At 41.7% G+C, this 26201-nt stretch overlaps 1 protein-coding gene across 1 annotated transcript in view; it reads right to left on the bottom strand.

Annotated features, from left to right (window-relative positions):
• The window catches only part of ror2 (receptor tyrosine kinase-like orphan receptor 2), a 41830-nt gene extending 16739 nt beyond the window's left edge, over window positions 1-25091 (bottom strand). Inside the window, exons 1-2 of the mRNA XM_061075726.1 lie at window positions 25028-25091; window positions 3682-3753 (exon numbers count right to left, since the gene is read on the bottom strand). Coding sequence (XP_060931709.1) covers window positions 3682-3753; window positions 25028-25091 — 136 coding nt within the window. The remainder of the gene's footprint in view (window positions 1-3681; window positions 3754-25027) is intronic.
• Between the last annotated feature and the right edge of the window lie 1110 nt (window positions 25092-26201).

The raw sequence follows: 26201 nt of genomic DNA, 5'->3' as shown, positions 1-26201 counted from the left end.
TCATGTGTGATTTTATGCAGTGTGTCACTCTTGTGGAATCAGAGGCGTGACATGTAACACAACAGTGTCAGCCTCCTGTCCCGTCAGGCTGTCCCGTTTATACAGAAGTTAATTTGGCTCCTAGGCTACCTCCACTGCAGGTGTAAAAGCAGAAACCTCTATAAACTGTGTCAAATAAAAAGAGCTAGTACACCATTATCATTTAATCGGAGAAGCAAAGCTACCAACATGCTAAAGATTGACAAGATGCTGCAATACTTCTCTTGCTTAGAGGGAACATTGTCAGGGTTCATTAGGTTACATAGCAAATTAACAGTCTACATGACGTGCCTTTGCACAAAAATTGGATCTTGGTTGGCTGTTAGTGGGTGAAGTGTCTTTAGGAAGTACTCATATTCCAAATTTGTGCACATTCAAGACTAATGCACAGTAGGACAGCCATTTTAAACCGGTGGGAAAATTTTATACAAATGAGAGCCCCCAAATCCAAAACCACTGATCCTAAGCATGAGCTACTTTTTAACTTGTTACTAGACCTGCAGCAGGAATAGATGCTATCAGGTTCCCTTGTGATAGTAAAACACTCCTTGTGTACTAGACATTTGTTTGTGTGTGTGTGTGTGTGTTTCTGTACTATGAATTCAGATCAGTTCCTGCATCACACATGACAACAGAACTCATTTTTTCAGAACAAAATCCTCAAGTAAACAAGTACTGCCTTGTAAAAAGCAAATTATTGCAGCGTTATGGCCGAATCATTTCTACTAAGAGTGTACCAGTGCAGTATGGGCCTATAAATATACTGTATATAAGTAGAAGGCAATGAAGCTAGTGAAGTTATTGAATAGGGGGAGTAAGAGGATTACAAAGAACTTATTCTGTAGGTTAATTATTATTTTCTTAATCAATATTACATGGTTTTTATGGCATTGAAACTGACCAAATTATTGTCTTTCAGCATGTCCTTGTTACCAACAAGCAAAACAGCTCCTTTAAAATGTTGGGATAGGCAACTTAAAATATTCAGGGTACATGTGTGCATTTGCTTTGGAACAAAGGTCTAGGGTATAGTGTATTGTCATGTGCTGTGCCACTATGTTTTACCTCAAACTGAATTACTGGAAACCACCAAACACCATTAGCAGGCATTGTGCTTCTTTCACAGCCCACACACCAAAATTCAAGTCGGTGGATGTTCTATATTACAGTAATAAACTACTCTAAACCATCTGGCTGAAACACTAACCATGACCTCTGTAAAAACCCTTACGAGGCTTAATACTTAAAGACGTGACATATGTTAAGAATGTGCTATGAAACTACACCTAAAATAATTATTATAACAAGGAAAGAAGAATCCCATAGAAAGTGCTGCAGTATTTTCTTTCTGTTCTAAAGAATGATTAGTATTTATGAGAACTATTACTGCTCAGTGTTCCCTCTAGTCCCCAGACAGTCAACACAAACAGTCCTAACATTGTGCCGTTCCATTTCCCCACCCTGGTATTAAACAGACCCTGCTGCAGCAGTGTCTGCCTCCCCTCAAATTATAACATGATTGATGATCCCAAGAGGCCACACTCAACACACACCATGCTGCGTGACAGAGCTTGGCTGAGAAGACATGGCTTAAAAAAAACAGAGGGCAGAGCCATTAACAAATCTGTTTCTAATCATTAATGAACTCTTTAATACTCTTGATTGTTTTCATGATGACCACTGACACTGACTTCTGGAGGGAAAATGGCTGAGCAAAGTTAGTTGGAAAATGAAACAACTGAAACTTACAACTGCGTATAAAGATATTAAAGTTTCCAGGTCTCAGCAGTTAACCAGGTGAATACCAATGCCATGACCAGTAAGTGCAATGCATTCGTGTTTATAGTGGAATACTTATGTAAGTGCCACAGGAGGAGAACTCGATGCTACCTTAGAGTGAATCTTGTCTGCTCGTGGTTACAATGTGGGAAGTCATGTTAACAGTATGCTTGGTGTTTAGGAAGTTAAGACGTGAAAACACTACTGCTAGGATACAGGGACATCGACGCTTAGATTAATGTTGTTGTCATGAGTCCAGAAGCCACAGAGAGTGAGGAAAAAGATGAGACCATTGATAATATCAACATTTTCCTCAGTTGTTAAACTTCCATGTCCTCTGCCATTTCTGAAAATAACATGTCATAGCTCATGAGGTCTGAGGTTGTGAATACCACAAGAGGGGGGTGTTCATGTAGACTTTACTTGGGTAGACAGGAAACATGGCCCCATTTGAAGGCAGCATAAGAAGACACACATGTGCAAGTCTCAGGTCACGTCATCCCAAACTGTAAATCTCTATAAATCCATAGTTTCTGCGGTGAGTCCGCTATAGGTCTCTGCTATCAGACAATGAAAGTCAGGTCAAGTCATTGGTCAGGATCGAAAAAGTCAAGTCAAACTAAATTCTAATCATCTAAACCAGTAAAGACAGTTGTCACGAAAGCTTACGTTTCCTTTGCAACATTAACATAAACTGTTGAAGCTGACTGATATGCTGCCAGGGTTTCTGTGTTAGTGTTTCTGCTTCTGCTTCGTGACATCACAACACTTAATTCTTTATTACAGTGTGTAATTACCTACAATACATGTACTCACTACTATACCACAGTTGTTAACACACTGCTCAGATCTGCTGGTTACCTGAGCTTAGCAGTTAGCAATGGCTTCTCAATCACACTCTCCATCTCTCTGCAGCTCATTGTGTCTTAATCTTAATTATTTCTCGACCTCCTTTAGAGAAGATGGTTGATGTAATAGTAAAATGTGGTGTATTTTCTGTAAGGGGAGGCTCAGTGAGTTGGACGTGCTCTACACCGTTGAAACCCAATCATACTCTGTGGTAGTTGGCCGGCCAAGCTCCCAATTTTCTGAAAGCTCAGAGTTGACGAGTTGTGACGTGTTTGCTGATCTTTTCCGAAAGTGGCCCGACAAGTTCAGTTTTCATTAAATTGTAAGAATATATCATTTCACTTTACACATAACATAAGTTCTTCTTTTGATATTTTATCATGTCTGAGGCCAACCTCGATTTTCCTAATGTCCTTATCAATTCATCCCTCATTATGCCTTTGAATTCCCTGCATTACATTAGCTGCCTGGGCGCTTTCTAAATTGTTGCCCTTTGGCTTCTAGACAGCGACAGTAATGTTAATTATTAGTGTCAATGTTGTTGTGGGGTTAGGGTTTCAACTTAACCACTTGAAAGCAAACGAAGCACATCTTGTCCATGAAGCACACTGTGTCCATCTCAAGGCAGCATCAAGTTCCTCAGAGCTGTAGCTGTGGGCAGTTAGCGTAGCTTAGTATAGAGAGACCCAAAGCAATAGAAAACAGCTACTCTAGTGATTCAAACACGGACTCCACCAGTTGGCAATTTGAAGTGTTCGTAAAGACCAAATTGCCCATGTCAGTGCCATCACATATATATATATATATATATATATATATAGCATTTGTTTAATCTCTACTCGACTCTGTCAACCACAGCCTTTGGTGTTAGTTTATGTTTCCAGCATTCCACACATCTGTTGTCATATGGATAAAACAAAGGAGATATACAACATATGAAATAGTGAGATTCACTGGGGGTTTTGTTCTGACTTCAAACACTGAAGAAGACAAAAAGAGGAGTTTCAAACTTACCTTCGGCAGTAGGTGCAGCGCCACTCTGAGCTTCAGCCAGACCATCTGTATCCGCTGATGGTCCTGGATTAGCTGAAGAAATAGCAATACACAAGTGGTGGAATAAGTAACTACATAGGACAATCTGTCTATATCATTTAAACAAATATTGTCTAAAAGATCACCCAACACACCTCTCCAGTATTAGAATTAGGGGCTACATGGACGGTTAAATTGGTCGCAGCCAGCTGAGCTCTGCTTCCTGACATCCAACTCACACCCTGCTGAAGCACAGCCCGGTCTCCTCTATCACATCCTGTCTCACAATCTTGGATTACCTAAATAAATGTCCCCACGAAATACAACAAATACTCAACAACTCCAAAATACTGAACTGTTTTTTTATGTTCTGGCAGATCAGTACAAAACAACTCCATGGTTAGAACTAAGGCCACTGAGGGCCTATTTGGAGAGAAGTACATTAATATCTGGGATGTTATAATATTGTGTTCTAAGACCACATCTCCTGGTTGGGGTTGCTTTAACAAAATACCCAAAAATACTTGGTCTATTTGAAGGATAACGACACATTTCCGGTGAAAAAACAGTCTATAACGCAGCAACAGAAGGAAAAACATGACAGGCATAAATTGGCTAAAAGTCACATTTTGTGTTTGGTATCATGACAGCGGTTTGTTTTCTTTAGGGGATACTTTTTGAGGAATATGGGTAATGGATACTCTGGCTGCTCAAATTGATTGGGCCTGGCTCTTCCTGGAAGCTAATCAGGATCAGGCACATGTACGCAGACACAATTTATGGCTTGGTTATTAGCTAAACTCGACTTGGCATTGGCTCATATCCATGTGATGAAGAGCATGTGCTAGACAGATGTGGTAGTGGTAGAATTTGGTGTTATGAGGACTGCAGTGAGTAAAACCATACAGTATTCCTTTCAGTGGCTCTGCTTAGCTCTATAGATTAGAGTTAAATCCAGCCATAGATGTGAGCAGAAATGGAGACAAGCTTTGTTCAACATTGTTAAATATTTTGACATCAGATACTAGATTTTAATTCACTAGATCTTGGCCACCACCTCTGATTCGAACAGATCAAGAATAGAGCTCTAATGTTTTAAGAAAGTTTCGGCTGACCTGCACTAACTTCACGACATCCTTGTAATGTTGCATATCATAGTGGATATGATCACACTGGCAGGATGAAGCACAAGCACCAACACAGAACACTAGGGATTGTTTGATCTTAGCCTTGAATGTTCTTAGTAAAATACTCCCATCTGTTAAACTGTATATCAACTGCACAAGTCACCGACTAAAAACCAACTGGAAACAACAAAGAGACGTCTACTCCTATAAGAAAATGAATTAGAATGAGGACAGCTAAACATTTCCAGGAGAGGGTATTAATGAAAAGGCTTGTGGAGTAATGTAACATATTTCAAATGTCGGTATCCAAACAGCTACAGATTCTCTAACTGAAAATGACAAATATTTGGAAATTTGAAAGGAATTTCCTTAAAGGCCCACAGAGAGCAAATGGCAAATAGGTTGAAACCCAGACTGGTCAGAATTCTTGTCTATACCTTCCTGGTTCTGTGAACCAAAGTGCACTGATACATGTCTCGCTAGATATTGTAACTTGCATAAAAATACATCATGTTTAACTAAGAACACTAAATTGCACAGTACAGTACACAACCCTGTCTGAACCTCATACAGTAGTTTAGATTGTGTTGTTAACTGTCCATGTTTAGAAATAGGTCAAATAAAGTCATATCAGCTCACTCAAATGTAACATGCTCCATGTGTTCAGGCCAACTCTGTAAACTACTGTATTACCAGCTGGGTAATGTGGCAAAGTCATAATTACCAAAATGTACTGTGTTTAAGTTCACAGGTACTTTGCATATATGTTTTGAATGCGGTCAGTAAATTACAATGTCACTTAAGGTCAGATAACAATTAACCTTCTCTAGTGCCCCACTCAGGCCTAATTTGACTTTGGGAGAATAGATTACTGAATTATCAACTCACACTCAGTGGGGTGTCATGTACACACCAGCCTCCAGGAGAGACTAGTAGGGCTTCATTCGTGCTGCTGCCGGATGAGCTTGCCTATATACCATGAACCCCACAACACATGTCGTAATCAGGTTAACTTATATTTTGAAGAAAACCGAGACAACCAAGACCTGCACTAAGCTTCATGGTGCCTGGTTGTAAGCAGTGGCAAATTGATTCCATGTATCTACAGCAGTGGAAAATGTTTGAATGGGGGTGATAGGATGCTTTTCCATCCCGAGCTGAGTAAGACTGCTGGCTGCTGCATTCCACCATGAAAGGGGCCTTTGAGAGCGGAGAGGCCAAGCCACAGCTCCATCTACTGGAGTTTTGACTGAGGGCCTTCTGGAACAGCTCAACACTTTCCTTCTCTCCCCTGTTTAAACTGCTTGTTAAGTGTGTGTGTGTGTGTGTGTGTGTGTGTGTGTGTGTGTGTGTGTGTGTGTGTGTCTACTCTTGCCTCTCAGTCCTCTATCCTTTGTCTCTCTTACACCCCATCCTCCACCACTCTACAATTTCTGCTCTCACTTCCAACCTTTCCCTGAGTTTTGGACAAGGGTGGATTTGACAGTTCGCAGAGAGCAGACTGGAGTTATACAAACAGTTCCTGAAGACAGAGCTACTCCCGGAGGCAGGAGCGATGTTGCTGGTTCAGTTAAACCTCAATGGAAGTAAAGGACCACAAAGTGTCAATGGGGGAAAACTCAACCACTGTTTTTCTTCTCTCCAAGAATGTGAGTGGATAACGGAGGATTTCAAAGCTGCAAGCAACTGTTATATTTCTTTTTTCTATCAATGTAACTGTATCGAGAATGTGAGAAACATGGTTGATGATGTACATCCTGCTGAGCTATCAAAAAGTGTTCATCGGTATTTGTATGGTTCCAACTTCCATCACACTGCCAATACTAAAGCCAGTCTCAGACATGTCCTCAGGGGATTCCTGTAGTTTGCATTTCACACATACACAACGCAGCGGTTTGTTCTCTCACAACAGTAACAAATTCTCCACAGATCCAGGTGAGGGGTGGTGCAGCAGGCAGAAGCGGGACTTAACATATTAAGTCCACTGTGGCGGTCATGTGATTTGGTTTACAGTACATCGACATACATCTTGACTTCTTCGTCGGTGAGTTCTACGGCTACGCTTTTTCATCCGGATATACTCATATTTCCTTTTTGTTCATTTTTGCGTCTGTTGCGTGTTAGAAGCATTAACCCCCTCCCACTCTTGCCTGCAGTGAATCTAGCAGGGGATCCCCTGCTGTGGGCTCACATTCTGTGCACTCACATTCTGCAGACTTTCAGCTGACTTTAGGCTAGGGGGCCGGGCGGAGAGGCAAGTAGGGAGCCGCTCACTTGGATATTTAAGATAAGATAAGAAGTCCTTTATTAGTCCCATAATGGGGGAATTAGCAATGTTAGAGCAGCAGAAGACATCACATAAGTAACATGCAGTACTTGGGTGAAGGAATAGAAAGAAATAGAAATATACAACAATATCATTTGCGTTCACACATACACTTCCTCCGGAGTGCATGTCTGAAAGCAGCTTTGATGATGCTGGAGATACCTCTGTAATACACAGGGGACAACGTGCAATAAAAGCACAACCATTATTTTCAGCACCGGACAACCTTAACTAATAACAATGTGAAGATGTGATATTTGACCTAGTGGAGGCCATTCAGAAGGAGTTAGAGTCAGCTGTTGGAAACCAAATCAACATTTTTTAGCATCTGACAGAAGTAGACTAAACCAAAAAGCCAAACAGTGCAGGGGAAAAGGTGCACATGGACCCACAGCAGCCTGTGATTGACAACACAGGATCCTTGAAATCACCATAAGACTCTGAGAGGCTCAGTTTATAGGAAGCTCCAGATAATGGGTCATTAAACTCCTACAGTGAAAATAACTATTAGTGTGGATGGAAGGAACATTAACGTGGTCAAAGAATTCCAATTTCATTTGCTTTGCTGTTTATCATTACAGGGTTGAATAATGCTGTCTTCATTCATTTTAACGGGCTTTTACTTCTCTTCTCTCATAAATAGCTGCATTCTATCTGTCTATCTGCCACTTGGCCTGCTGTGATTCCGACTTTTGTCTACATTTCTATGATCTAAGTGAAGCTGGAGCGGCACTTTATCTCCCCAGTCAAAATAAGTCAAGTCCTGGTCAACCTCCCTCCTCTAGATATCCGAGTCAGACCACACTGTGTGCCTCTGTCTGTCTCACCCTGCGGAGCCTCTCAGTTTTCTGTTGTGGGACCTACTCAGGCCCTCCTCAGTTACAGAGATAAGTGCTGTCTTAGAAGGAAACCCCACACTGCTTTTGAGGTTTTATGTCGAGGGGATCATTGCTTACAGACATAGGTTGTTCTCAAACTAGTTAATTCTATGTTTCATACAGAGGTACGTCTGTTTGCTTATATGTGGATTCAGTGTGAAATGCACTTTAGGTTGCATCTTTATTTTCATTGAATTTCGAATTGTTTACTACAGGTTAATCTTAACCCCTGCCCCAACTGAGAGAAGCTCATACGGCAGAGTTGGTTACATCAACCTGATGAGCACTAACCCTTATAAAGGACATACTTTTATTTATTGCCTCCTTCACATTGAATAATGACCATTCTCTGGAACCTAAAGCCCATGGACTTATCAGAGAGGTGTCCACAACATTTGTAAATGTATTCGATTTATTAATATCAAAGATGTCACAATTTCCCCCTGGTGACCATGAAAGGCAAATTTGTTTTGAATCTGGCCAACTGCTGTCCCTGTTCAGGATGAACAAAGCCACCAATAGACTGGAGCAAAAATGGTTTGTTGCTCAAACACAAAATCTTCTGAAGAACTACTTTATCTTTTCACTCTTTGCTGAAACGGTTTGTAGCCAAAGCAGAAATGTTATAAAATTAGATACGTGCTCAATTTCGGGGGAGCACATCTTCTTCACACTACAGCTAGCTAAATTGGAAATCGTAAAGACGTAAGACCAAGAGAAGAAGAAATTAGACGTAAAGAACCCTTCCACAATCGCATTGACAGAATCCTTTTGTAGAGAATCCATTTGGACAACGCCACAATCTGCTGGAGCTAACAGGGAAAGAGAGTGAAAGGACGCCAAATCAAACAAGGGATAAATGAAAGCGGAAATCCTAAATTATTACTCTCCAAAGCCAGTTAAGAGTGGTATGGAAACTCTGAATATAACGTGCGGGAATGTGCTAGTGGTATTTCAACAAATCACTTCACATGTCCTGTCTTACACACACCGTCTCTCGAACTGAAGGAAGAAAGAGAAGATGTCCTGAAATTATGGCCCCTCATAAAAACTAAAAGTCCATGTATCTGATGGGAGCACTTCAGCAGTAAATGAGCCACACTGCCCTGAAGCTACATACTCACTCAAAGCATCTGTTATGTTCTCCTACAGAAAATGGGTCAAATGAAAAGAGATGCACACACAAAACCTGACAAGTCAAAATCCGGTGGTCACTCTTTCTTTAAGCTCATATGTAGTCACCACCAATTCCTGCTAAATGCTCCCTGTGTGTCTGCTGTGAACAATGGTCTTCTCAGAGGGTTTTCACTGCTAACAGCTGCCTGCTTGAAACAAAGCCTGAGCCTGAGACAAACCATAAACATCAAAGCTGTGGGCCATAAAAAAATAAAACTTAAAGAGACTGAAAAGCTCTGAAGAGCTGCAAAGTCGAGTGTTAATAATCGGTTTAGACATCATAAAGTTGGTTGTTTTAATGTTAAAGGGAAACTCCTTCCACATATTTTATAAATCAGGTAGTTATGGCACTACTCTGAAAGGAGCTTTGTCCAGTTTGGGAAAACTGTCAACAAAAACAAAAATATGCTAATTCATTGCAATATGGGAGGTAGAGGACCCTGTGATTGAGTAAGAGATTCTGATCCAATACATTTTTGGTATATCCTGTGAAGATCTTTGTTTCTTTTGTGTGTGCTGACCCTTTTCCAGCCGATTAATACGATTCCAATTAAAATGCTTGTTTAACAAAATCCTATCATTTGCTCAAGGAACTTTAGAATCAATGTGACCACATTATTTTAGAGGAAACCAACAAATCTTACAATGAGCAAACACTTGCTTACAGTGAAAAGAAAAAACTAACTGTTATAAGAGGACGATGTCTGAAGAAAACATGCAGAGACCAGGAACTGTTGTGTAAGAGCGGAGATAGAGGGAGAGTGGGATATTGGGGGAGGTGGGGCAGTGAGAGCGAGAGACGGTAAATCTGGCCTAGGATAACGGATAGGGCCAATTTAGGGATTACCAGTCAAAGGAGAAGGAGCTCTCGGCCCTTCCATTGCTGTCAGACTATGTGGATTTATAAAGGGACTAATTGGGAGTGTAGATGAGAGCCAGGCGGTGAAGTTAAGGCTAGTGCATGGGCAGAATGACTACCGGTTGCAGTGTGATGGCGGCATATCTTTAAGAACTTAATTGCATAGGCAAGAAGGAGAGAGAGCTAATGATCAGGTCAGAACAAGAGAATCCGCAGCTCGCGCTATCATTCCTCAGTGAAGCAGCCAGGTCTCCATTTACATCCATGTCTGTCCAGACTCATATAAAACTGAATACGTAGTTCAGTCAGTCAGTCAACTCACATTAAAATGTTTATTGTGACTTTATCACCGATATGATCACATAGATATGATGGGAGTGATGAGCAAATACATCTGACCCCATGTGGGAGCATACAGGTGGAAGCTGGGGTGGTGGATCAACGCATCGCACCAAATACAAGTACTCTAATAACAATGCATTAGACATGCATTGTTGCATTATACTGCATATGACAAAACTATACAACTACGTTTGGATACGTTTCTATTAACACACATTTTAAATTGTTTCCCATCACCAGAATAAAGCTAGATTCTATCGGGCTCAGCTTACATTCCCTTCTCCAAAAATCCAACTTCAACTCCCTTGTGCACACAAACAATAACTTAACCTCTTTAAAATCACTGCTAGTTTCTCATGGTGTCCCTCATTCTCATTTGAGTTTAATGTTAACAACAGAGGCTAATGCAATGGCAATGCTGACCCTCTGTGAATAATCAAAAAGTAAACACACTGCTCTCCTCCACTGGCTTTGGATTAGTAACTACTTGTGCAATGCTTGGTGTGTGTGTGTGTGTGTGTGTGAACTTGTGCTTCAATGTAAAATGACCCCAAACATGTTCACACTTTAAAAAATGGAAGGGTCAGCTGTCAATGTATGATGCGAAACAGGCAACTTGTAGTGCCAAAGAAAATCTTACAATAAATACAATACAATGATGGTGCTGCTCTGTGTACTTTTTGGACTGTCAAACAGTTTGTAATACCTCCTCCTTCCACATGCTCCACCTATTTTTGCCCAGAAGAAAACTCCCAATGACTTACAGGGAGATCAAATACATTAGCACAACATAAGAGACAATAAAGAAAAATTTCTATTTATGATGTTATGTCATGTGTTACATGCAACAATAATAACAACAAGCATACTGTACTTTTTATCTGCTACAAGAGACAGGGCACAGGTTTGCTTGAAGCACACTGGACACTGCAGACACCTTACCCTTCTCCTGATGGTTTCTGGGTTGAACATTGAACTCAAACTGTATTTATCTGATATGTTTCAGTTTCAATTTTTTAACAAACCTGTTCTAAGAATTGAATCTTTCTCAAGCTGCACTGGAAGCATTCTTACATCTGTAACACAAGTGATGGTGGTGAAGTTCCTCTCAAACACGAACGTTGTCCAGATGTGACTACTTTTGTCACACAGACTCCGTCACTCTTATCTAGACATAAACATGCATGTAAAACAAGTTTACATGCTTTCTGACTTGATGACTGGATCGTGGCACTCTCTGGGTTGTCAGATGGTATCACTTGCCATGGAATTTCCCCTCTACGGGCTCTGATGCTATCTTCCCGCCCTGCAAGCCCTCATCACGAGGCAGCTTACCCAGGAGTAACTCCATCCCCATGACTGAGTTAAAACAACAATAGCCATCTCGTAAAAAACCAGGAACTTCCGTTCAAATATTTGGTCATTTGGAGGCTCAAAGACAAGACAATAAATGGGACCAGGAAGGTCGAGATGGGGCTCAAGCTAAGTCATTTGCATTTTATTGGCTCTCTGATAAGATACCAAGCTGTGCATACCAAGCTAGCTCTGTGGAAAACTAGCACCAGCCATTAGGAGAAGGATTTTGGATGCATGTACAACACAGCTCAAGTGTTAATTGTTTATCTTTCCCCAAACAGCACTGAGTCATTCTTGCTTCAAGCAAACAGTCATCGGGAAGAGCAGGAATGTGTAGCTGAAAGGTACACAACTGAATATTAGAGATTGTTTTTTTCCAAAGTCCTCCTCTTTGCTCGCTGCCTCTGAACTATGATTAACAAGGCATCTGCTGGAGGAGGGGTACAGGCTGTTACTTTGACAAGCCTGCTGTTAACATATTTTCACAGACCCATGGCAGACTGTAAAGGCCAACCACCGCTTACTGTGGCCGCCCGCTCACAATGTTTTACTCATCTGTCTCTATCAACAGATCTTTCAGTTTCCACAGATTAATCACTTAACACAAAGTCATTGTGACATTTGTGTGACAGGGTTGATATCATATCCAACCCCCTGTTTTTTCAAAACCTCCTTAGTGGAATTTGGTTCATATAATTGTTTTCTTTTTGCACACCTACTTAAGTGAAAAGCCAATTACCGATGTTCAAATCACAAAATGTCCTGTCCATGAGCTGTTAACTAGTGTAGACGGATTCCTGCTTCACTATGGCCACAGGTTAGACTCCAGTAGGCTGGATAATAAAATAATACACTCAATGAAAATAGCCCACTGCTGCAATCTTTCTGTCCATACAACAGGCATGTATTGTTTTCTGGTACTTCTGACTCAGACTTTCCTCCATAAAAACAGGCCCACTGGTTCTATGTGTGAGTAACATATTAGAACCTATGGTACATTTTATTGGTGTGTGGCCTCTGGCTGTTGTGCGACGAGGTATCGGTCATTTCAGTTCAGGAGTCAAAACCAGGACATGAGGAAGTCAACGCCAGCTCGTATTGCCTCAAACTGTCTTCACATCTTCGTGGGCGTCTTCTACATGTGTGGCATCGCTTTTTCATCCTGAGATATTTGTCTCTTACTGTGTTCTCACATTGTGTCCTCCGGACTCTCGGCTGACTTTGTACCAGGGGGCCAGGCAGAGAGGAAGTCCGCAGAAAGCCCAGCGTCTCTCACTCAGACATTTGCGTCCATACATACACCTCTTCTGGAGAAAGTGTGGAAGAGCTCCAGAGCTCAGTACATGTCTGAAAGCAGCTCTATAGAGCCACATAGTAGAGAGAAGCGCAGAGCTGATGGATGGATCAAGAAAACCTTTCTTAAAAAATGTGGAATTATAAAGGTTTCACCTGACATCTGATATTTTGGTTTACTGCTGAATAATCCATAATCCAAAAAAAACTGTATAGGGCAACACGCTTTTGAATGTTACCCTGTTTCTATTAATTTACAAAGGAATGCATGAGGGATCCAGAATCAATATAAACAAATGCAACAAAAGCTCCTATAAAGATAGTTACACAGGTTGAGAAGTATTCACCATAAAACATGAGAACACATCCTGGGTAACTTTAACAGGATAATTATGAACAGACTCATCAACACTGCCTGTGGCTCCAAAAACCTTCTCATCTAAACAGATGACGGCCAGGCACATGCTGGAATTCAACAAGATTAAAAACATCCAGAGTAACTTCTTCTGGGAAACAGATTTTTAAAAAAAATCTTTCTCCAACAGAAGTGTTGTGACAAAATGTCTTAAACAACCAACTGTGACCGATAAAGTCCTGCCAAGGACCTTTAACCTCTGGGTGTGTGTAGAGGGGTTGGAGGGGGAGGGACTCGCTCTCACTTAACAGACTATACAATTTATGTAACATAGTTCAAAAGGTGATCCAGCCGACTTCCTAACCAAACAACCGATAAAAACCTCCCAACATGAGGATCCTAACACAGTAAAGGGAGTGTGATGTATGACGTGTGTTTTGTCTGGTGCAGAATAAATCTGCCTGCGCTGCTATGAAAAATACACTCAGACCAACTCACGGAGACATGCTTTATCTCCTCCCGTCCCCACACACTATAAATCCACCCAATTTGCTGAAATGAACTTCTAAAGTCAGCTGTGACACTGATGGAAAATCCACTTGGGAAGTTTCAAATTTACCTTCCAGTTAAAAGTTCCTCTTTAAACAGACAGGAGTGATGAATCATTCCCCCCCCCCATTAGAGTCAACCAAAACACAGAGATTACTAGATACTAGATGTGGTATTTGTTAATAATATATATTAAGTACATAAGATGTTTATGTATGTTTTGCAAGTTACACTGAGAAGCCCGGTTATAGACCAATGTGACACGGGTTAGGGATGCAAATGATTATGGGATAGTGGTAACGGAAAATTAGCATTTAATAAAGTTCCACACAAAGTCAACAGTGAGTCCCATGTGCTTATGTTTAATGGAAACCCGACACCCATCTCAGTGTCCCTGAAATGGTTTTAATCAAATGTCCAGATTTTGAAGTGTTTGAAATTCCTGTTTTTGTTTTGACATCTTTGTTTATTTGCTGGCAGTCTCCTTCTCCCCTGTCTTTGTTGTGGATCAGCAGATCAGAGTGAAATCATGCATGTGGACGAGACAAACTAAAGAGGGATAACGTTCTTCATACTGTGCATTAAAAGGCTCTCTGCTTTTAGTTCTCCTCGGATTCGGATCGTCTCTGCTCCCCTCTCTTTCTGTTAACCTCTTCAGTGCTGCGATGCAAAATGGCTGTCCTGTTTATTCTTCCCACATAAACATATACAGACACGGTGAGGAGGTACAAAAGGAACAAGGGGTTCTACAGCAAAACCATGCTGTACTGCTTCTTCTCCTTCAAACACTTGTAGCCCTCCTCCTCTTTCTCTGTTTACCAGCTCCACTAATTTGCACCATATGTTAAAATGATGCCTCTATGGTTTCTTCTCCAAATGAAATCAAGATAAGTCCATCTACGATATTTATATACATGCTGTATACAAATGTCTTCTTTAAAGCAGTGGGACAGACGCATTCGAATCCAAACCAAACTTTATGAATATTTAAACAAATGATCACCAATAAAATGAGATGTTCCTCCGAAAAAGCCAGGACCTATGATTTGTTAAACACACAACTTTTTAGAGCAGCAAGCTAACGCACTCCTGACGACTACTCCACACTGCGCCCTGTCCATGGGAATGCATTGCGTTGCTCTAATCAGTCCCAGATCCAGAATTATAATTAGTACCAGACCCAAGACATACCAGCACATAGCAGTCTGCCTCCGAACGCTCACTTCACTCTGTCAGGTCACATCAACAAATACAGAAAAGGAAAGGCTCTTCACTGTTAATCTTGTTTATTTCAGGTTGATCATTGTAGCTCGACACATTGTTGTCATCACTTTCTTTCTCCTGCCAGGGTCCATGTTAACTGATGAGCTGCAGCAATGGAAATGTAGTACGTGGCTGACTAAGCTATAAACTCAGTACTCACAATATATGCGTGATGGTTCAATTGGGTTTTTGGCTGTGCTCCGTATTTCAATGACTGTAACTCTTTATTCTCATGTTTATATGTAAGGAAGCATGTGCAGTACAGTTTTATAGATCAGTGGTCCCCCACCACCCGGCCATGGACTGATACTGGACCACAAGCATCATGATCTGATTCTGCAAAATACAGCCGACTGATGGTAATATAATGGTCAAGGGTTTTGAGAACTATTTTCCTTTCACATTGCCAGCAGATGAGTTTTCATTTGTATTACTCTGCCTTGTGTTTGACTTTGGTGCAGTCTGTCATCCGTATGCTGATAACTAGTCTACCAGCACTGAGGCTTATTTTTGTGTTGGTAACAAAGGAGATGGCGCCTGAACCAGTGCTTACATGAATACCTTCTTTCCATCAAAATGAGCGTGTATATGTGGGTTAGGAGACAAGACTGTCTTTCAGGTTTTTTTCCTACGGATCATATTCATCTTCACAAACATGCCAGAAAACATTTGGTAATAGGAAAAAGGAATATGGAGGCCAATGATGTTCACTAATTTCCCAATTTGGGATAAATAAAGTACATCTATCTCTCTCATTGACTATGTATTTTACATCAGTCTTTTCAAAGTCAATGAGCACTGCATGAACAGAGGCTGAATTAGGGGCCGAGATGGCAGAGAGTTGCAAAATAAGCGATAAAGAGGACGTGTGTCATTGCATCTCAACGAAAAAATGAGTGTGTTCATCTGCTTCCTTTTCACCACTGGAGATCGGAGGTGGAGCCAAACTGTCTAAAACACTTGAGAGAATGGCAAGACATGATGAATCATACAAATAAGGGTAAGAGAGTGCACACACACACAGTGGACTCTGTCATACAGCCAGCCCAGTACATGCACCCATCGGAGCACCAATGGGTGTGTTGGTGTTAAAATGTGTTTTGTTCAGGTGCATTTTCGGTGCTTTGATATCTTGAGGCAGCAGAAGGCGACTGATCAACTAAAACATGGTCTATTTCACTGTTATTTCAAGGAGCATTATCAAGACAGTTACATGCATCTACATAGGCGAGTGCACAACAAACAAGCTGCTTTCAGACTTGCACCGAACTCTGGATTCATCTCCAGATATTCTTTGCAGTCACTGTATAGCCCTTTTCAGACATGACCTGTAGGTACAATCTAGCAAATTGGCTACGGAGTTTACCCGCACTTTTCCTTTCACACATCCACAACACTTCTTTGCACAGATGCGTTCACAACAGCAACATTTGCAGGCATACGTGCAGCCGGCTGCAACAGACAGAGGCAGGAAGTGATGTATTAACTTTCTTTACAACACACAGACACCGTCTTGTCCTAAAGGCTCCAGTATGCTACTCCGAATCCGTTACGGACGGACAGACACTTTTTGATTCATAGTTCTCCGGTGCAGAAAACAATTCACCGCCAGAACAGTAGGTGGCGCAACGGAAGACGAGCTTAGAGAAGCCTACCTCATGAGTTCTCAGAAGAAGTCCACGCTGTTATAGGCTATTGACCTCCTCCCGGCTTTCCACACACACAGTGCACAATGGCCACTAAATAAAATAAAGTGAAACCCAGAGGGTCAAAATGCTGATGTTATCGTTTCTTAGCGCAGCGGTTCCCCGGTCTTGTTTCCGAACTGCGTTGCTAATTCCAAGGCTTCAAACTACATGGAGGCAGCTACTTCCCCCCCCCCCCCCCCCAGCTTCCACACACAGTCAGCAGGGACTCCCGATACTAACTACTACCAAGTGATTTGATAAAACAGTGTCATGATAGCCGTGGAATTAAAGTCGTGACAGCGGGTTTTTGCGTTGTTAGGCTACCACCGCAGTAAGCATGGTGGCTAGCATGCTAGCGTCGTTATGAAAGTTTGTCATGTAGTTAGTAATCAGAGGTGCACGAAAAGCTCTCCGAGGCACCCGTACAGGGCATTCCACGGCGGAGAGTCCGTGTCCGTAAAAACGGAGTAGCATATATCGGCCTTTAATGTACATGAGATTTAGACTATGCACTTAGATCATTCAAATAGAGCCCCTTGTCTCTTCATAAGATTTCATAGTGTTGCATGTTCACACAAAAAGTGAAAATATCTTGAGAAAGTGTGGAACCTCCATGCAGCTGAACCCTTCTGGATGCAGAAGCTTTTACACCCTTGTCCCTCATAGACCAGGTATTACTTTAACTGCTATTTCTCTTAACCTTCCCCCCCATTCAAAACGTCTTACCCTCATCACTTGTCAAGGAAAACTGCCCATGTTAGACACCCAAGAATTAGCACATAGCTCAACCTTGTTTAACCCATTCATAGCAGATGGCTGCCGTAGGTCAATCCCTCCTTGTTCCTCTTCACACAGGACCTGAGACTGCCACTGTAGCTCCATTCACCTTAAATATGGCTGTAGCACTATTGACACTGGAGAATGGAGGTAGACGCTGCATTCCTACCAAAGTAAGGAAATCTCAAACCTACACACTGTGGCTTCAACTTTACAGCTGTTTTCATTTGTAATACAGATGTTTTGATCAGAGGAGTCGGGATCTGCAGTTGTCACAAAGAACACTGTCAAAATCATCTACAGCCACATTGAAGGGCCGCTCCCTCAGCTGACGTCCTCTGAGCCACCACAGTTTTATAATCAACCAAAAATATTCTCACAAACACCAATGCATACTGTACAGTTTGGTTCATGCCTGAAAACAGCCTTGTCCACACATTACAGAAGACAAGTTATCTGCAGCAATGGACGAACGACCTCAAGCTTGTTTCAAGGTTTTAGTAGCTAGTTTTATGGATGGAAGCCACTGGCTACCTTCAAGCTCAAATGAAAAGTCACATAAACCGAAGTTTTCTGTATGAAAACCAGTTTGTGTGACAAACACTGTGCATCGCGCATTCACTCACTGAACCCTGTTCAGGCTCTCTCTTTCGCTCTGTCACTCTCTCTCTCTCTCGCTCTCTCTCTCTCTCTATCTGTCACACAATCACACAACAATCTTTGAAGTGAAGTAGCCATGTGTTTATTTACATATGGTGGGACGTGAGATCGGATCACAAGTGGTCAGTGGAAAGCCATGGAGACACATTGTAACGTCTGCTGTGAACTTGGAGCTGTCCACTTGGGATCACTTAGGTTGCATGTTAATGCAGGTCTGAACAGGGCTCGAGAGTCTGGAACCCTCCGGAGCTCTGTCTTTATGTGGTGGCACAGCTACGCATATAAATACAATACTGCCGCCTTTCTCAAGCAGTTTCACACTCCTCTGAATGCTTGTCACCAGCCAGCAATTAGCTGCAACTTAGAACAAAGCTAGCACTGTTGCAGGCAGGATGACCGGGCACTAGCACTGCTGGAAGAAGGTTGGCTGTAATGAGGCAGCTGAAAAAGTAATATTAAAAAGTACCCCTGGTAAACTTCAGGAGAAAAAACAAAGATATAGTAGTAAGATCACAATCTTCTGTTATCAGGGAAGGGCAGTGCATGTGATTCAGTCTGTAGTAAGCATAAGAAAACTATTAATCAGTGGGCTTTGGAGAAAAAACAATGAACAAGGTAAAAAAGAAAGACAAGATTAAGACAGCTTATAAAACAAATATTCAAAACAGCTTCTAATAAACAAAGGTGACTTTAGAAGTAGAACACAATTGTGCACCCAAGTATTTGCTCATAATAGGAGCTGGAATTTAGGGGCATTTTGTGCACTTTTATAAAATCAGAGTGTAGATTTAAAGTTGAACAGTTACAACTCCTAGGATTCACTCCCATTCTCAAGGCTGATGAAATTTGCTTATTCGTCAATCAGTGTGTAATCAGAACATCTATCAGCATACATTCTGATAATCAGCTATCATTTACAGACCCTAGCATGCATTATTAAATTTTTCAGCATTTAGCTGAAGCTGTGCTGGCTTTGTTTTAACTATACAAACATATCATAGCTTTATTGTGTCACTTTGGTGCTTTGGTTGTGCACATCCTCAGACCTTAACATTATGTGTCTGCAGGTTGCAACACACATGTGAATGCTCGGGGCAGTGTTGATGTAAGGGCCTCACATATGATGCTGCTTTGACTCTGGTCACTGTCGCGATCTCAGAAGTAACCTCCTCCAGTATGGCCATATCTCTTTAATTATTACTTTTTGTGCTCCAATTTTAAAAGGATTTTGCCGTCTAAATTTAAAGTCTAAAGGATGGGACAGTGGAGCAAAAGCAGCCCCTTTTAAATACCATTACCACTGTGCATTATGCAATGGGTCACACAGCATTGAAGCAAACCAGAAGGAAACAGAAAAGAGTCACTGTCACTGAAGTGACTCGGTAGTGTCAGTTGCACAGTGTCATCTACTCAATAAACATTAGCAGGAGCTACTGGTCATACCAGAGTAAAGCTGCAGCAATAAAACCTCTGCATGTACTGAATTGAATAACATTATATTTGAGAGCTTATGGATTCATTTTTTCTTTCAGGGGGAGGATTTAATTACTTCTTCATTCTAAGGTTTCATTGTCACGCTTTAAAACATGTTAACTCTTGTTGTCCTTGGCAGAACACTCTGAATTCGTGCCCAGTCAAATTAACATGGGATATACTGTACATGGCTCAATCTCCACTATCTTATTGTTGGTCCAAAATCAGGTTTTCACATCTTAGCATAGAATTACCACGTTCCTTCCTCCAGAAACTGAGGGGAAACTCATAGCACACACACATATCCCAAAACTCCAGATTAATGGACTGACCTCTGGCTAACTCTTCTGGCTTTTCCAGGGCCTCTACACATTGCTCCGCTTCACAACTGGAGTGGGGAAGGGGAAAAATGGACAGGGGGCAAACCGGGGTGTAACAGAGAGTACGCTGAGGGAAATGCAACTTTTGGAAAAAGCTTGTATTTGTACACCACGCAAAAGGTTAATCTTCTCGCCCTGTGTTTGTCCGTTACATCAGTGCCTGCCCTGTAGGTAAATAACAACACCATTAGTTCATCCACTACTTCAAACCACAGACAGGTTCCACCCTGGAGTGGCACTATGGATTTATTAAACTGTCGGATTTCATTGGTGGGGCACCTGATTACAACAGCATGAATGGTTTATGTACAGTTTCTGGTTTCCCCTAATTAAGAGTGAGACTCCACATGAATCCCTCTCACCTGCTGTTTTATGACTATTTGAGGAGAGGTGCAACGTACAAAAACGACACGGGTTTTACTTAGATGGAAGCAAGAAGTTGTATTATCAAAGTAAAACTGCAATTTTCTATTTTAACTTAACATTCACATATCTCTGAATCCAACAGAATCACAGAAAATTGGTCCAACATGACATATGCATGGTACAAAATGACACAGGTTGTAAACAAACAGACACATAATGGAGAACAAAGCCATAATGTCAGGAGCACTCCTTCCTCTCAAGGGACATGTGTGCCAACTGAAATACAGAAAGTACAGAGGGTCAAAGTTGAAGCAGTAACTGGTTTAGAAAACAGTTGTTTACAATTCAACATGTTCTCTTCCAATTGACTTTGCCAAACATGGACATTTTGCACATTATGCTTCTTGCCAGGCCTACTTTTCAGCACATTCTGAGATTGGAGCAATTAGGCCGGTTCAGACCAACGCAGTCCTCAGTCATTTGAAAGGAGCCAGTCACTAAGCGCAGCAGGGAGGCCAATGCAGGGGGCTTCTGCTAAAACTTTAACCAGGCTCAACTTCTTTCATTAAGATTCAATGTGACATCATCCAGCAAAGCCCTGAACTGTATATATGCAGGGATTTAAGACTGGTGTATGTACGAAACCAGTTTTCATGTGTGTTCTTACATGTTTAATGTGTGTTTATAGCTGTCTTGAAAGGCTACACTTGAAGGCAGCATGTGAAGCAACCAGCTATAGAAACAAGTTACTTGTTGAATGGAGATCAGTGCACACTATGCATGGTGCTGCACTCAGGTGCATTGGACCCTAAAGGTTTACAAAATGGGGATTTTTGCAGAAACGAGCCGGAGGGCTATAGTTCACATTCGTAATATTCGTCAATGATATTAAACACTTCCCAGTTCTTAACCTTTTTTGGTAGAGTTCTAGTGGAGCTGCTTATGTTTAAACTACATGTGCTATTTGCCTTCTTTGGATAATGATAAGTACCTACACAGCTGGGCTTGTTTTTCAGTATCCCAAACCCGTTTCATCACAGGTATGACAGAACTCTCTTTCAACACCCACCACAGCAGAGGAAGGCCCTCTGGCTTCATTTCCATCAGCAGCAGCAGCAGCAACTCTGCCTCTCGACTCGAACCTCAACATGGTGACTCATACCACTGTGAGTACTCATTCGTTAAAGCTTCCACTACTTTCACAACTGCTGCCTTGGACTGCAGCTATTTCAGATTTTTCCTACATAGAGTGTGCTCACATCATTAAGGTTTATGAACTTCTTATTCAGCTCTCAATGATTTCTATTTTTTAATTACATAACTGACAAAAACAGACAGAACATGCTTAATGCCTGTGGTGTCCTGCCATGGACAGAGATGTTAAACAGAAAATACTCCAAAAATGTAAACAGCGATGAAGAAAAGCAAAACCAGAGATTACTTTTCCCTAACCAATGATGTGGAACTGCTACTGACATAGTTAGCAGTGCTTGTGATTCATATCCGTGTTGCATTGACCACTGGTAGTTGAGGCTGATGATGTTACAGGGTCACATAATATGAGCATGACCAATCAGGGAAGGATAATAACTGATAGGAAACAAATTTGGGTTTCTGCATCGTTGTTTCCAAAAGTATTTTTTTCTCTCTATTCAGATTAAAACACAACTCCAGAGTTTTCAAACTAAAACATGTACAGCAGTGTTTCCAAGAGTCTAGGTTTGGGCTCGAAAAGGGCTGTGGAGACGACAGGCATAAACTAAACTTGCTTTCAGAAAGTCACTGAACTCTGGAAGAACTGGAGGCTGAATGTGAGAATGCAAATGTCAGAGTGAGAGTCTCAGGGTTTCCTGCTGTGTTTCTCCAGGCCGCCCCCTGGTAAAAACTCAGAGAACTCACAGAGAATGTCCGCAGGAGAAAGAGCATCGCAGGTAAACCTCAGCAGGATTCACCGCGAGAGAGCGGATGTGTTGATGTTTCTAACAATCTCAAATCTGTGGATAATTATTCTCAACTTTAATGTTATGCCTTTATTTTTACAACAATGGTAAAAAAAACTAAATATTTGATAATTCCTTGAAAAATGGACCCTTACTTTTTATTATTTTGTGTGGCTTTTAATCTCATTTCTGTAGTACATCACATAAAAGCACAGAAGAAAAGTCAGGGCACTGTAATGCTCTCTGATTTGCTGTTGTTGCTGTCTCCTCTAGATATCTAACCTGCTAGAAATCTAGCAGGAGGATAAACTGTGTCAGGGAGACCGAGCGGGTCGTCCACTAACCAGAAGGTCAGCGGTTTGATCCCAGTCTCCCCTATAATGCATGCAGAAATGTCCTTGGACAAGATACTGAACCCACAGTTGCCCCTGCAGTTCAGGAGTGATAAAGAACCTGCTACACATAGATGCACTGTATGAATGTGTGTGTGAATGGCTGTAAATAGCTCAGAGTGGACATCAAGACTAGAAAAGAGAAAATACAGACCATTATTTTCCATTTGGCACCAGTCTGAGGCTTTTGTCAGCGAGAGCAAACCTGTGCTTATATACTAATACACACGTCGTTTTCAGACATGACCTGCGGATAAAGTCCGGAGCATTGTGCATAGACTTTACCCACATCTGATTTCGTACAAACACAACACAGCGGGAGGGCTCTCTGCACAGACATGTTCACAACAGCTACAAATGATCCTCATTATTCAGGAGAGAGGTACAGTACATTGAGCTGACGCTTTTATCCAGCGCGACTTACAGTAGGTGCGTTCAACCTGAGGGTTCAAACCCAAACAGCAAGAATCATGTAGTACATTAGATAAAAATTGCCAAACTTCAAAGTGCTGCATGTAAGTGCAACTGGAACATATAGGGAGCAGCAATAACTCTGCAGCAGAGATCACGTGATTTTCTTGCCAACACACAGACACTAGTGCCGGCTCCCAAACTCTCTTGGCATCTTCTCTCTGTGTCGCCGCTTTTTCACCGGGACATATTGGCTTTTTGTGTTTTTTCTTTTTGTGTCCGCCACATGTTGCAATCATCATCAACCCCCTGCCGCTGTGTTCACACATCAGATTCTCCCAACTTTCATCTGACTATCTACTCAGGGACCAAGTGGAGAAAGTCCGCAGATATCAGGACACTCTCACTTGGATATTTACGTTCACACATGCTCTTCCTACGGAGAAAAAAATGGAGGATCTGCAGAGTTTGGTTAATGTCTGAAAACAGCTTTGTCGACACATTGCAGAAGATATGTTCTCTGCAGCAATGGACGAACGACCTCAAGCATGTTTCAAGGTTTTAGGAGCTAGTTTTATGGATGGAAGCCACTGGCTACCTTCAAGCTCAAACGAAAAGCCCAAAGTCACATAAGCCAAAGTTTTCTGAATGAAAACAAGTTTGTGTGATAATTCTAAATGATTGATTAACACAAGGACAAATGTATAATTAACGGCACCAACATGGGTTGTTTCTTTTTGGTAATGGATAAGAATGAGCACTGTTCACTTCTTTCAGCATAAGTCTGTATGTGCTTTAGTCCTGTTTGTTCCTACAAAGCTGGAAATCAGATTCTGCACATGTGGTTTCCATAAATTCACTAGCCCGTATGAAAATCACACAATTCTATCTATTAATAGCTGTGTTTTTCAGTTCTGGATAATAAGTGTTAATATTGTGACGTGGTTTCAACTGTACTTATAAGTTGTTTAATGGTCAACATGAATCAGTAGTGGAATGTTCTATAAAACAAAGGGGATGCACAAACTGGGGGGGGTGGGTGGAGGGGGGTTCATTTACCCCGCTGCGCCCCACCCCCCTGCCCCTTGACTTCATACCAAATGGTGAGTCCTCAAAGACCCGAGCTGAAAACAGGAAATCTCTGCGATCCTCACCCCCCGCAGGGCGAGTCCATCTATTAGCATGACTGACAAAGACGCGCCATCACCTCCACCTCAGCCTTTCGATTAGCATGACAACGACACAGAGCCTGACACAAGAAACTTTCATGAAGACGAAGAGCTGCGGGAACACATGTCAACAAGCCGAGAGGACAAAGAATGTCCGAGTGGCCGCAGAAACTCACATGTACTCAACTCAGAAAGGTGGTTCGGCAGCTTTACGCAGATGGGGAGGGATGAAGAAAAGCAACAAGTCTCTGTCTGCTGCAGAGAGGATGTGAAATCTGCCACTTCAAACAGAACTATCAAAGTGCTGCAACTTTTTTTTTAAATTTCACTGTAACAAGAAACAGTCTGGAGAAAATAACGTGTTGTTGTGTGAGGAAAATCTCAACGTAACAAACACGCAGCTCCAGCAACAGCTCTGCTCCGATAACTTACATGGAGGAGAGCCTGTTATTCACAATGGGAAGTGAGAAATGTTCTGCTCGTTGTGCATCATCACCTCCGCTTCTCATGGGAAAGTGTGTGGAAGCTGCAAAGTGAAAGAAACTCACCGTCACATCTCAGCTTTGGGAACAAGAGCAGCATCCAGATCAAACTCCTCAGGAATGTGGCCATAGCGACTGGTGTCCGGCGCGATCTCTATCACAAACTAAACGATGGTGGCTTGAAGCAATTCTCCACAGCCTCTGGTGCTGGAGCTTCTCCTCCTGCTGGTTTCTCAGTGACCAACCGGAGCGACACGGACTCGCCAGGTGTTGGAGCAGCCGCGCATGAAGGTGCGGGCCAGATGTGGCTTCGCAGAAGGAAACAAAACGTGCGATCCTCCGGAGCTCAGGCCGACAGATTCGTCGAGAGCCGCGGCTCTGCCCCAGCTGCTGGTCCCGGACTGGCCCCTGCGCTGCCTGCTCAATCAAGCACACGCACACGCACACACTGAGGTGGAGTAACGTGTTTGTGGAGGACGCCATCTAGAGACAGAACCACGGGTGTTCAGCAACATCACACACTGGAGACCTAGTCCAGGCAAAGTAGCGTTTTACGACCGACTCATTGTAAAATCATTTTTTTCAGCATAGATCATTTCTATGAGGTGTCCAGAACAACATACTAAAAGTCCTAAGAAATCCTAGTTGAGGAAATATGTTTAATTCTCATCAATGTGTGCCAATAAGGCTCGCATTTTTTCCTTTACTCCTATCTAAATAAAACTTTACACAATGAAAGTAACCATGAAACGTAACATTTTTTGTATTACAAGTTTCTGTGAAAATGAATTTGAATATGCAAATGAGCTATACACTAATCGAATATGCCCCAAATAGGCTTAATTTTTTCCTTTACTCCTACCACAATAAAACTTTACATAGTAAAAGTATTCATGAAAAGTAACTTTTTTTTGTATTACAAGTTTCATTTAAAATGAATTTGACAAGAAAAAATAGCCCTTTTGGGGTGTATTGTTGCCGGGCCTTATTGGCACACATTGATAGGAATTAAACATATTTACTCAACTAGGATTTCTTAGGACTTTTAGTATGCTGTTCTGGACACCTCATAGAAATAATCTATGCTGAAAAAAATTATTTTACAATTATTTCTATTTTTGGCTCCAAAATGGGTTACTTTGCCTGGACTAACCTGTCCAGGGTGTACTCTGCAAACTCAGATAATCATGGACATACCACAGAGATATAGTATACACAGCCGAATGCATTTAGAAACAGA

Source organism: Limanda limanda, chromosome 1, assembly GCF_963576545.1.
Source record: "Limanda limanda chromosome 1, fLimLim1.1, whole genome shotgun sequence".
NCBI classification, from domain to species: domain Eukaryota; kingdom Metazoa; phylum Chordata; class Actinopteri; order Pleuronectiformes; family Pleuronectidae; genus Limanda; species Limanda limanda.
Note: the sequence above shows the minus strand (reverse complement) of the source record. Positions and strands in the feature narration are given on the sequence as shown.